Below are 14,437 nucleotides of genomic sequence, written 5' to 3' on the forward strand. Positions count from 1 at the left end.
TTCCAGTTCGATTGTGGTGTCAATCGACTGGGCAATGGCTGTATTAAAAATTGTACCAAATTCTAGATTGATATTGTTTGCCTTTTTCAGTAATACTGGTGGTGCTTATGACCCGTCTATATGTAAAATATCTGCCGAATATAGTGAGGCATTCCAGTTCCATTTTGGTGTCAATCGACTGGGCAATGGCTGTATTAAAAGTTGTACCAAATTCCAGATTGCTATTATTTGCCTTTTCGGTAATACTGGCGGTGCTTTTGACCCGTCTATATTTAAAATATCTGCCGAATATAGTGAGGCATTCCAGTTCCATTGTGGTGTCAATCGACTGGGCAATGGCTGTATTAAAAGTTGTGCCAAATTCTAGATTGATATTGTTTGCCTTTTTCAGTAATACTGGTGGTGCTTATGACCCGTCTATATGTAAAATATCTGCCAAATATAGTGAGGCATTCCAGTTCCATTTTGGTGTCAATCGACTGGGCAATGGCTGTATTAAAAGTTGTACCAAATTCTAGATTGCTATTATTTGCCTTTTTCAGTAATACTGGTGGTGCTTATGACCCGTCTATATGTAAAATATCTGCCGAATATAGTGAGGCATTCCAGTTCCATTGTGGTGTCAATCGACTGGGCAATGGCTTTATTAAAAGTTGTACCAAATTCTAGATTGCTGTTATTTGCCTTTTCGGTAATACTGGCGGTGCTTATGACCCGTTTATATGTAAAATATCTGCCGAATATAGTGAGGCATTCCAGTTCCATTGTGGTGTCAATCGACTGGGCAATGGCTGTATTAAAAGTTGTACCAAATTCTAGATTGATATTGTTTGCCTTTTCAGTAATACTGGTGGTGCTTATGACCCGTCTATATGTAAAATATCTGCCGAATATAGTGAGGCATTCCAGTTCCATTGTGGTGTCAATCGACTGGGCAATGGCTGTATTAAAAGTTGTACCAAATTCTAGATTGCTATTAATTGCCTTTTCGGTAATACTGGCGGTGCTTATGACCCGTCTATATGTAAAATATCTACCGAATATAGTGCGGCATTTCAGTTCCATTATAGCAACATCGACTGGGCAATTGCTCTATGAAAAGTTGTACCATATTCTAGATTGCTATTATTTGCCTTTTTCAGTAATACTGGTTGTGCTTATGATCCGTCTATATGTAAACTATCTGCCGAATATTGTGAAGCATTTCAGTTCCATTGTGGTGTCAATCGACTGGGCAATGGCTGTATTAAAAGTTGTACCAAATTCTAGATTGCTATTATTTGCCTTTTCGGTAATACTGGCGGTGCTTATGACCCGTCTATATGTAAAATATCTGCCGAATATAGTGAGGCATTCCAGTTCCATTGTGGTGTCAATCGACTGGGCAATAGCTGTATTAAAAGTTGTACCAAATTCTAGATTGATATTGTTTGCCTTTTCAGTAATACTGGCGGTGCTTATGACCCGTCTATATGTAAACTATCTGCCGAATATTGTGAAGCATTTCAGTTCCATTGTGGTGTCAATCGACTGGGCAATGGCTGTATTAAAAGTTGTACCAAATTCTAGATTGATATTTTTTGGCTATTTGGTAATACTGGCGGTGCTTATGACGCGTCTATATGTAAAATATATGCCGAATATAGTGCGACATTTCAGTTCCATTGTGGCATCATCGACTGGGCAATTGTTCTATTAAAAGTTGTACCACATTCTAGATTGCTATTCTTTGCCTTTTCAGTAATACTGGCGGTGCTTATGACCCGTCTATATGTAAAATATCTGCCGAATATAGTGAGGCATTCCAGTTCCATTGTGGTGTCAATCGACTGGGCAATGGCTGTATTAAAAGTTGTACCAAATTCTAGATTGATATTTTTTGGCTTTTTTGTAATACTGGCGGTGCTTATGACGCGTCTATATGTAAAATATCTGCCGAATATAGTGCGACATTTCAGTTCCATTGTGGCATCATCGACTGGGCAATTGTTCTATTAAAAGTTGTACCACATTCTAGATTGCATTATTTGCCTTTTCAGTAATACTGGCGGTGCTTATGACCCGTCTATATGTAAAATATCTGCCGAATGTAGTGAGTCATTCTAGTTCCATTGTGGTGGCAATCCACTGGGCAATGGCTGTATTAAAAGTTGTACCAAATTCTAGATTGCTATTTTTTGGCTTTTTGGTAATACTGGCGGTGCTTATGACGCGTCTATAAGTAAGATATCTGCCGAATATAGTGAGGCCTTCCAGTTCCATTGTGGTGTCAATCGACTGGGCAATTGCTGCATTAAAAGTTTTACAGTAAATTCTAGATTGCTATTTTTGGCTTTTCCAAATTATAGTTAAATTTGCAAAAACTTCACCTGTTTTTCCTTTTCCAACCCAAATAGTAATATAGTGTTGTGTTAAAGAGAAAAAGAAAGATTACTGCCCTATACTTCTGTGTTGAAAAGATGCTTGAACTCCATTGGCCTATTTTTACGGAATAGCTATGTAAACACATCACAAAATTCTTTTAGAGATATCAGAAATGGAAGCCAAATAACCCCGCATTTTTGTTGTTGTTTTATATACCCGTCGTTGCTATGCCAAATTTTGATGCAGTGAAAATATTGCCAAACCTGTTTGGTTCTTTTTTACGAAATTTTAAGCCAGCATAAAGCGACAAGTTTTTAAATCACGTTATTTTTTAAAATTAAGCTCTCTGTCTGTAGTAATTCATGTAGTAGTAATCATGATTGCAGTGATAGCTGTAACCTAGTAAAGAGCGAACCACAACCCACAGTACCAAAAAGGTACGAAAATGATATTGCTTCTTTGTTTGTATATAATTTATCTACAAAATTTATTCAAATAAACTGACTCGTATTATTTCCTTAAAGTTGTAGAATCCTGAAAAACTAGTGCTTTACTGAAAACTGCTTACTTTAGCTTTTGAGTGAACTTTTATGTCAAAATTTACTGATTACATGGTCTGGGAATGACTATTGAAAGCCTTATAAATTAGTCGTTTTTTGGCAGATTACTTGAGGATTTTTTGCTCGTAATATTTTTTTTTTGTCGCATCTATTGCATGTGTTCAGGAAAGCACTAGTTTTTCAGAACTCCACTTCCTTAAGAAATTATTGAGAGTCTGTTTATTTGAACCAATATTGTAGATTTATTTTGAGTATACTTTGAAGGACTAATTCTTGTTTGTTTTTAGTTTCATCTTCGCTCTTCACTTCTATCATAAAGACTTCTTTTCTAATGCTATAATGATTCTTTTGAAACTAAGATTCTCGCATTAATCAAATGCACAGAAGCCCTTGAACATAGTAGATCCTTTTACAAATATTCTAATGACAGACTATTTACACTAGCCACGTAAATTGAGCCAGATTATTGCTACATGTGTCGAAAGAGACATAAATTACAGACTCCATTACCAATAATGTATCTTGTGTCTAATCTGCTGAAGTGTGCTATATTCAACTGTCAAGTACCAATCAGAGTAAAGATAGAAGCCAAACTTTTTGAAATTAAAATAGATGAAAGTTTTGCCTCTATTATTCTGAAGCTGGTAAAATGTATAGACACATTGTTCGTTGGAAATCTGATAATCTATTAAAGATGTTTTGTCAACTTGGCAGATGTTATATACTAAAACTTGAAAATGATATTATTGCAAATAAGTAAAACCTTATCCAGGGGTTGAGTAGGGATTTAAAACCCCCAAAAAATGTTTGCCCTACTCGTAAAAACGTAACAAAAATGAATATAAACTGGTTCTTTATGCGGTTTTTAATTTTTTTTTAAGCCCCCGCTTATGAAGAAAAATCCTGGATACGGCCCTAAAATTGTGATTAATTTTCAATGAGAGCAAGAAAAGAGAAGGCTGTATCACAGAGAAACAGAGACTGTACTTGTAAAAAATCTAGGGACCTTGAAAATTTTGTTCTTTTTACTGGCTAAAAATTTCACACGGAAGAACCAATAATTAAAATTTAAATTTAGTTCTTATTACCAGCTTAAAATTGCACTTGGGAACCCATCAGGTTTTAAATAGTGTTTTTATTGGCCTCCCTTTCTGGTATACACTCAAAGAGTTATGTTGTAATTTATAATAGATAACTTATACGAAATAAAACATGTATAGCTGAGTTCACGGAACTTATTTCATAATTACAAAACTTTCGAAATCCAGGAACTTCACATGGAGAAATTGATGTTGACTTCTTGGGCTAGGAGTTTCTGAAGTTCATTTGCTTTTTGACATCTTTTACATACGTAATAATTTATCTCATGGCTGGGGGTGAATTTGGTGAAACAAAAAAGAGAGAATTATGCAAAGTTAGGTAGAAGTAATAAAATCTAAATATTTTATGGGGCTGGAAATCCCCTCCCCTATATATACTTGCTAGTCATATGGAATTGTACCACCTCCTGAGCTTTAGTTTTGTGTTTAGTTTGACCACTTCTTTCATATGTAACTTACATGCCCCCGCGCCTAGCTTAAAATCCATACCCCCAGGCTCTGGGGGTTTTGTTAGTATTATTAATTCTAATAAATGTTTCCATCTTACCTTCATTCCAAATAACTAAATAATCTCTTATATTGAAACTTAAATTCATCTTTACCAAAAGCCAAGGCCACCACGGTTAATTCCCGTGAACTTTCAGAGAATATTGGGGGGGGGGGGTTACTCAACTAGATTTAAACATTTTATGTACATATGGGCTGTCGAAACGGCTTTAGCCTACTCAGGAATGACTGAGTGTATTAGTTTGAAACCCATATAGCATGAAAGTCGGCAAGGCTACTGGATTATTATATTTTAAAAAAATCTAACAGGAGTTAGTAATAAAATTATTTTACCCATTTTAGGGTCAAAACTGCGCTAGGATACCATGCCTTTTCCAAATTGACCGTGGGGTTTTAGTTTTTATGTGATAATTGGAGAAAAGGCACATATTTTATAGATTAATTTAATGTCTTTCCAGGTTGGTAAATTGGACGAAATCATTGCTTGTGGAGAAGATCTAGCAAAGTTCAAGCAGCTTGGTATTCTTATCGACTGCGAAGCAGACGCATCCGACCCTCAAACCCTTCCAACTAATGCTCCAAAGGACGATAGGTATATATGCATTTACTTAATTAAACCAATTTATGCAAGTTTAATTTATTCTATTTTAGTTAGTCAGAAATTATGTTGTTTGAATTCATTTTAAATCTAAAAGCCCCAGTAACAATCTTTGCCGGAACTCATTAATTTCTACTGAATTTCCAGAGCAAGAATAGCAGCCTTACTGGTACTCTCACTTGGCTTGTGTTGTGTTTTTGTCCTAGTCCTTTTTAGGACTCCGAGTTTTTACAAAAATCAGTACAAGCGTTTACCGATATACTTCCAATCCTCAAGATAGCTGTATACCTGCTTTTGATTCCCGCCCCCTAAAGGTTTTGGCCGAGCAAACCTATCAAAATGCTGTGTATTTGGTACAATATGTGTAATTACAACTAATGTGGATAGGAGTGCGCTAATACGGGCGATCGGTGAAAATTTTTAATACCCATATCTAAAAACAGAATTTTGTGCTTTAAAATGAGCAGAAGGTATTCGAGAAACTAACTATTAGAAACTAACTATGCGCACAGGTTTAAATTTTTTACTTTTTGTTATCAAATTTGGAATTAAAGGCCAAGTACAAAGGCTTTGATTTTAAAAGTTTTTTGTTTATACATTTTAGTTTTAAGAAAGGGAGAGGACGATTTGGCCAAACTTTTCCTCTTAGATTAATAATTGAGAAGCTTCTTAATCATATGGCCACTTTATTCCTAAGGTTTCTGGCCACTTGAATGAACAAGGCATTTGATTCAGCTAACCATAAAGTTTGATTGCTGTGTTTGAGAATACCACTGCTGAGGTTAAGGTAGGAGGCAAGGCTAGCAGTTGCTTCGGTGGAGATCGGAAGTTTTTCAGGGTTTTGGTCGAGAGTTTCTTTCAGGATTTATGCAAATTATTTTGATAGATTTTATTCCTAAAGAACATGGCAAAGGCTATGAGAGACCATGGAACTAAATGGGGAGGCAAAACACTGCTATGCTTAGATTGTGCAGAGGATTTAAATGTTCTAGAACAAAGTGCTAGATAGTATCAGCCAAATGAATTAATTTGGGGAAATTTAGAGAGTTCAGTGTACAAGAATAGGTTTGAAAATTAATGTTAAGAAGACTAATGTGCTTATACTTAGAATAAATGAAGATGAAGTGGTGATGAGGTAACGAGAAGATTGATCCTGTGGATAGCTTCACTCACCTTAGTATTTTTATTAAATAAAAAAAAACAAGTTTTTTCAACTGAAAGTAAGGAGCGACATTAAAACTCAAAACGAACAGAAATTACTTCGTATATGAAAGGGGATGCTTCCTCATCAACGCCCCGCTCTTTACGCTAAAGTTTGACTCTTTCTCGCAACTCTTCTTTTAAAAACAGTAAAAAACTGTAGCGTAAAGAGCGGGGCGTTGATGAGGAAGCAGCCCCTTTCATATGCGAAGTAATCTCTGTTCGTTTTGAGTTTTAATGTCGCTCCTTACTTTCTGTTGAAAAAACTTGTTTTTTTTTATTTAATTTCTGAACGTTTTTGAATCGTTCAGGAATAAGAGGAATAATTAAAATGAAATTTGCATTTTATTTTTTTTGTCTAAATGGCTTTCTCATAATTTTGATCGAATGATTTTGAGAAAAAAAGAGCGGGGAGGAAGCCTAGTTGCCCTCCAATTTTTTGGTTAATTATAAAGGCAACTAAATCTTTTATTTTTTACGAATCTTTTTATTAGTAAAAGATATACGTAACTTATAAATTAGCTTACGTAAAGAATTTTTTATTCTTATGTTTTTATTATGCATATGAGAGGGTTCGCCCCCTCGTCAGTACCTCTCTCAGTACGTCTCTCTTTACACTAAATCTTAAATTTTGTCCCAATTCATTAAGAATGACCCCTGAATCACAAAAGCCGTAGAATAAATGGTTGACAATACTAAAAATACTTTGCGTATAGAGCAAGGTATTAGGAGGAGGTGAGCCCCTCATATGGGTAATAATTTCTGTTCGTTTTAAGTTTTAATGCTGCTCCTTACTTGCAGTTGCTTTCCAGTATATTCCCAGTATAAGTTCCAGTATATTTCATTTTAGGTATTTATTGCAAATTTTCACACTGCCAGTCTTTGATGAGGATACCTTTTTTTTGGAAGTAATTCAGCGCAAAGGTGCTACAGGATTTGGTGCTGGGAATGTTACAGCTCTAGCAAGATCTATTGAAGAATCTTCAAAGAATCTAGTCAATACTAATTAGTCAAATTTTAACTTAGTTTTATTTAAGTAAATTATTATATTATTATACCGTCTATTATGTCTTTAAACCAACAATGTATCCATTTTTTAACTGAAATTCATAGAACTGATTCTGTGGAAGGTTTGTATCGTTTGACATATTGACTGTAACACTTTAATAAATTATTTCGAAAAAAGGTTGAAAAGTAGATTAAAAACTTCTTTACCATTGAATCTTTGACGTTCAATTTTTTTTTTACTATTTGAGCAGAAGGGCGCATTATTTTGTTTAATAATTTTGACCCTCCTATTGGTTTTTATAGTGAAACATATTTTCTTCCAGCTTCCCTGAAGGTCTTTGTGAATACTGTCATTACCTAACGAGCACGTAATACTTAATGTCTCACAATTTTTACTAAAAACTAGCTGTCACTTAGTACCCCTTGTCACCTTAAAAATGCTTGTCTTACAATATACCTAAAAGTAGCATGGGTAGTACTTATTCTTGCCGTAAATCTGATCATTTGATTGTAATACAATATAATACATTACAAAACAGCCAAAATTTCGGTCGATTTTATCTATTTTTTGCGGTATGCCATCTTTAGCCTCAGCTGGCTGCTATTACTTTTAGATTTCTATGCCTTGCTTTTAACTGGAACTTTTGTTTAGTTTTTCAAAAGCGAGATATACTTTCTGGGTAGTATTTCTCTTGCCATAAACTCAAAAGTCTGATTATAAGACATTATGGTGGTTTCATCGAAACCACCATACTTTTGATAGTTTTCCTTGTCCAAATAGTATCTGTGATTAAAAAGCAAATGAATTGTAATTTGTTCTTTCCACTCTCTCCAGTAGCTATGGTAAAGCTGAGGTACAAGCATGTGAGCACCAAATTTCAGCTTCACCCTGTGCACAAGAGATGGATCTTTGTATAAAACTTCCACTGTTGGACGCTCACCAGCGTTGTAATACCATCTAAAATAAAATTATGGTTCGTTACTGAAATAAATAATGATTTTATTCCTTGCTATTTTTTGAAAGAGCGTAACTATCAGTTACACTGGGCTGAACTTCGTTTAATACTTGGTTGGAGCAACCGCTGCCACCATGATAGTACCATGGTGTACTATATGCTACCATGGTGTACTGCTACCATGCTACCATGGTTTACTATCATGCTATACTATATAGCACAGTTAACATTTGAGTTGTTTTAGAGAGATTCTTGGATACTTATTTTGCGTCTTCAAATTTTTTCACATTAGGCACAAAAAAATCGTCCACTTGATTTAATGTAAAACTTTACTTCCTATTTTTGAATGCTATGTCGGCAGAGATTTAAGTTATTTGTTTATCAAGATTTTCTTCGCGATATTCGTAATTTTCTTAACTACTGTGAAAGAACATAACTTAGTCAAAGCCTAGAAAATGTGGTATGCATAGCAAATGTTTTTCTTTCTTCTGCCCTTGTCTAAGAAAACTAGTGAAGCTTTAGTACCTTTCAAGTACTTTTCAGATCAATTTAAAATATCCTCAATTTTAGGTAATGAGGTAAAAAAGTAATGAGGCCTCAAAAGTAAAACACTTCAAAATAGTGATGGAACCTTTTAATTGACAATGAACAGATATAAAATTATTTAACTGGATATTTCGAACACATATACAGTGTTCATCATCAGCAGTAAAAAAAGTGACGAAAGTAAAAGTTGCATTGAAAAAAATAAGAGCAATAAACTATATGTAATTAGTTTATTACGTATAAATTTTGTTTATTTTTATTCATGTCTTTTAGTTTTACTGCTGATGATGAACACTGTATCATCATCACTGTATGAACACTGTATGAACACTGTAAGGGGGGATATTTCATCTATCATTTCGAAACAGACGATGAACATTAAGGTGAGCCTCTCAGAGAATACTGAGAACAGTGGTGAACTAAACCAAAAAACCTTATGTGCATACGGGTTGTCAAGGGTGAGGCGAGTATATTAATTTAAAACTTACAGGAAATTATAAGGAGATGAAAAATTGACCAAAAAGACAGTATTTATACACTACTACAACTGCTACTACTACTATAACTACTAACACCATTAGTACTACTACTATTACTACTACTCCTACTTCTACTACTACTACTTCTACTGCAACTGCCACTACTACTACTGCTACGGCTAAAGCTATTGCATAACACTACTAAACTATTACTAAAACATTTTGTTCATTTAAAATCATAAAGCTCTCACAAGCAAAAAGACATTTCTTTCTCGAATGTTCAGACGAAAGTCTTGGGTCTGGAAAAAATTTTTGGTATTGGTAATGTGATTAATCAGTTATTGAGGGATGTCTGTTAAAAAGAAAGAGCCAATTCAAGCTACTACTGATGTGATCCAAGTTAAAATGGATAGGTGAGGGTAATGAGAACTATTTTGAAAGCAATGGTTTGGGAAAATTAGATACTGACTGGTAAAAATGAAAAACAGAAGAAAAAACAGCATTTCAAAACCAATTTTTTGCCACCACTACAAAGATGGTGACCCGGGGGGTTCCCCATACTATACCACTGCCTGCTATTATTATAAGAATACTTGACTGTCAACTCCATTCCTTAAATGTGCTAAACAAGATTGAACGGAACAAACTTACAAAGGTTATAACTGTCGTTAACGTAGCTTTCCATATTCTAATCTTGCAGTTGCAGAATACTAATTTAAAAAAAAATTCTATCCTACCTTTCTGGGTAGTATTCACGATAGGTATCAAGCCAGAGCTTCAAAAATCTTGCATTTTTGTGGGCGACAAGGACTTGTGTTCAAAGAAATTGATTTTCATCCCAGGCCAATGCCATTTCAAAACGACGATAATAATTCAAGTTTTGAACAACATAGACATCATTGTCAAACCATATTCCGCCATACTTCATCAATATTTGAATTCGTTCGATGTCAGATCCATGAGGAAGGCGCCACCCTATGAAATTGCATGTGCTCTATGAAAACGCTTTGATAAATAATAACAAAAACTGACACAGTCAAATTCTCTTCTAAATTTTAACAGTGCCGTAGCTAGAAGAAACAGCGGTATTCATGTGAAGCCTCTAAGGGTGGGCTAAACTGAATTATTTTCACTTATATTATGGTAATAATGGTGGGGGGATTATCTTTTACCCAGGAGCTGAAAACCCTAGTTACGCCTCTGAATATCAGATAGCTTGCTAAAAGATTTTGTTATTGAATAAGAGACTACTACCACAACAAGAGCAAAAAAATAGTAAAAGTCAAACTAAATTTTGGAAATGCTTACTCTCAGAATTTTTTCGTATTTTACACAGTTATTATCCTCTATAACGCAGATAAAATTTACACAAACTGTGAAACCAAAGATAAGTTATTTATGGAACACGTAGGACACTTGTGTGAGTTATTGAATATTGCGAATTATTATGGTGATTATTTCTCGTGTTCATGCTATCTCGTGCTCTGCGTGTATATAACAACATTCAAATGATTTAAAACCATATTTTTGTATACCTAAGTTTTGTCACCTTTGTTACAGAGGAACAAGATAAGAATAACACATGTATCATTATATATTGTGATCATATATCTGTGATCATATATATTGTGATCAATATATTACGTATTGTGAGCTATTAATTAAATATTGTGAGTAATTAATAGTTATTAAACATATTAATTATTAAATATTTACTTCAGTCAATCTCAAACTCTGCTTGTGAGCTTTGGCCTTATCATATTTTTACGTTGGACTTTATCATGATTTGATTACGAACACCCATATTTCAATATTTACCTTTTACAGAAACAAGCTAAAGAAATTTCGAATTCAAAATAAGGCAGGAACTGAAAGCCCTTGTAAGAAATAAAGGCGGGATACTGTGTTTTGCATTAGGGCACTTGTGCTGGAATTCAAGTCCTATACTTGTAACTAATGCTTCAAAATTCTCAAATACCAATCATGGCTGTAGCCGTAGCTGCAACCTAGAGAAGAATAAACTACGGCCCATAGTAACAAAAAAATTTAACACACTATTTTAAAAAGTGGCAAGTGAGAAAAAATGGCATTCGCTGCTGATTCAAGGATGGTAATTATTATCTATATTAGTCTTAATAGAAAAGGTCATTTCGAAAACAAATGTATGAAACTTTTGAAAAATAGGCTACAACCTACCAAAAAGGCGTTGGAATTGAACAGTTGTAGTTAAAATCAATCACTAAGTGTTAAATTAATACTAATTGTCTCTTGTTCGAGATTAAATAAAAAAAACATCAAAAAAGATCAAAACATGCATTAATTAACAAACGTCCAGAAATTAACTAAAGTTTGACTCTTTCTCTTAACTCTACTTCTTAAAACAGTAAAACACTTTAGCGTAAAGAGCGGGGCGTTGAAGAGGAAAAGCCCCTTTCATATACAGAGTAATTTCTGTTCGTTTTAAGTTTTAATGTCGCTCCTTACTTTCATTTAAAAAAACTTGTTTTGTTTTTTATTTAATTTCTGGATGTTTGTTAATTAATGCATGTTTTGATCTTGGCTCTCTTCACATAAATAATTAAAACGAAATCTGCATATTAATTTTTTTTTGGCTAAATGGCTTTCTCATAGTTTTAATCGGAATATTTTGAGAAAAAAGAAGAGAGGGATGAAGCCTAGTTGCCCTCCAATTTTTTGATTACTTAAAAAGGCAACTAGAACTTTAAATTTTTTTGCGAACATTTTCATTAGTAAAAAAATATACGAATTAACTTACGTAACGAACTTCCATATTTGTATGTTTTTATTGTGTATATGGGGGAGTTCACCCCTCGTCAATACCTCGCTCTTTACATTAAAGCTGAAATTCTGTCTCAATTCCTTAAGATTGACCCTTGAATCACAAAGGCCGTAGAATAAATAGTTGAAATTACTAAAAATACCTTAGCGTAAAGAGAGAGGTGTTACGAGGAGGTAAACCCCTCAAATGCGCAGTAATTTCTGCTCGTTTTAAGTTTTAATGCTGCTCCTCACTTTCAGAAAAAAACTTTTCATATATATTTTTTATGGTTTTTTAAATAATACTAAAAAATCCTACGCCCTTTTCAATGAAAGTCTCTTCCCGCATGAGAAGTTTTTCCATGGAAAGATCCTGCCATGTAACCCTCCCTCAACTTTCCCTCCCAAACCAAAAAAATCCCCCTGAAAACGTCCGTATACTTCCCAGTAACCATTACTATATGAAAACACAGGTCAAAGTTTGTTACTTGCATCCTCTCCCACGGGGACTGCAGGAGAGTAAGTCGTCCCCAAAGACATATTTATTAGGTTTTTCGACTATGGTAAATAAAATGGCTATCTCAGAATTTTGATCCGGTGACTTTGGGGGGAAATGAGCGAAGGAGGGGGCCTAGGTGTCCTCCAATTTTATTGGTTACTTAAAAAGGGCAGTATAACTTTTAATTTCTGTGAGAATGGGCCCTCTTGCGACATTCTAGGACAACTGGGTCGATACAATCACCCATAGGAAAAATAAACACTCATCCGTGATTTGTCTTCTGGCAAAAAATGCGAAATTCCACATTTGTGTAGATAGGAGCATGAAACTTCTACAATAAGGTTCTCTAATACGTTGAATCTGATGGTGTTATTTTCGTTAATATTGTATGACTTTTTAGGGGTTTTTTCCCCTATTTTATAAAATGAGGCAAATTTTCTCAGGCTTTTAACTTCTGATAGGCAAGACTAATCTTGATGACAGTTATATATCTAAAATCAGCATAAAAATGCGATTTTGTTGATGTAACTATTGGTATCAAAATTTCATTTTTTAGAGTTTCGGTTACTATTGAGCCGGGTCACTCCTTACTACAGTTCGTTACCACGAACTGTTTGATCACTGGTTTGAAGAGGTGAAAAATATTCTACTTGTGAAGCTAGCTTGGTCCTCTTTACCGCCATCTAATTATGTTTCTCTAAAACTACAAACGACCGAATATTTCTTCGATTCTGTAATTCAGATAGAAGATGATAGGAAAATTTTGACCTTAGTCAGGTTTTCTTCTAGAGGGGGTTGGGGGTTGAGAAAATCTAAAAAACTCACAAACAGCCAAATTAAGTCAAATATAAAAAGAAGTATTATAAATTCTTAAGATTTTTTTGGGATCTCCAATCCAGCATGCCTTGGAAGTGTAATAAAGTATTCAAACGACTAATTTATACAAATACAAAACTGCTAATAAGGAGGTACCTCTTGGGAAACTTATGAAAGGAGTTTGTCACTAAATCTTATACTTAAATTCTTATACTTAAAGGTTTATGCTCTGTAATTTGTAGAAGTATATTTTTTGAAGCCGAAAACTAGCTTAAAGAAATGTTTTTTTTTTCACTCTTACCCACTGGAACATTCCACTAGGTTTGTCCTTTGAAATTACTTGTATATTGCTATTTCATTTCCAATTCTTATTTGCCATATTGAAAGAATATTTAATGTTCTGTTTATTTATTTATTTTTTTTCATTATTAAGCTGAAACACAGAGAGATGATAATAATACGACTTGTGCAGAAGATTGCATGCTGTCAACTGATATCCCAAGGAGTAAAGGTTTCAGTTTTTTCCCCATTTCCAGTCCCTTACCATAGGAAAACATAATAGTACATAACATATTGAAATTTTATTTCAACCCTGTTATGGTAAACCTCATATATATAACGTAAATAAACATTATAAGCTCTCTTTTTGAAAAATATCCTTATGAATGACATTAATTGACTCTCTTTTCAAGTTCGAACTCATAGGAATTTATTTTATCATAGCTTTGCGGTACTTTGAAAAAATACACATGATGAAAACGATGTGGTAAAACGTTGTTTTAGAAGAGTGCTTTTACATCAGCACTGGCAACTGAGCTTTACTTGCGTAATCTTGGTTTAAAAAAAAATCAATTACTATTGTTGCTTGTGTTTAGCCATTGGGTGAATGCAAGATCGATTTGCTGTGTATTAAAGAGGTCTGCAAACAGTGTAATCTTTAAGTACACATTATCAATACCATCTTAATTAGTCTTTTGGACACACTGATTAGGCCACACTGATTGGGTGAGTACAAGATTGATTTCA

At 34.1% G+C, this 14,437-nt stretch overlaps 1 protein-coding gene and 1 pseudogene across 4 annotated transcripts in view; one reads left to right on the forward strand and one right to left on the reverse strand.

Annotated features, from left to right (window-relative positions):
* LOC136041171 (4-hydroxyphenylpyruvate dioxygenase-like protein) overlaps window positions 1–7,384 on the forward strand; it is a 78,364-nt gene extending 70,980 nt beyond the window's left edge. For all 4 annotated transcript variants that reach the window (XM_065725702.1, XM_065725700.1, XM_065725701.1 and 1 more), the window contains 2 exons: window positions 4,990–5,123; window positions 7,180–7,384. In XM_065725702.1, the coding sequence (XP_065581774.1) occupies window positions 4,990–5,123; window positions 7,180–7,339 (294 nt within the window). In that variant the 3' untranslated portion in view covers window positions 7,340–7,384. The remainder of the gene's footprint in view (window positions 1–4,989; window positions 5,124–7,179) is intronic.
* A 474-nt stretch (window positions 7,385–7,858) lies between these two features.
* The window catches only part of LOC136041170 (uncharacterized), a 32,652-nt pseudogene continuing 26,073 nt past the window's right edge, over window positions 7,859–14,437 (reverse strand).

The sequence above is a fragment of the Artemia franciscana genome, unplaced genomic scaffold (genome assembly GCF_032884065.1).
Source record: "Artemia franciscana unplaced genomic scaffold, ASM3288406v1 PGA_scaffold_1178, whole genome shotgun sequence".
Taxonomy (NCBI): Eukaryota; Metazoa; Arthropoda; class Branchiopoda; order Anostraca; family Artemiidae; genus Artemia; species Artemia franciscana.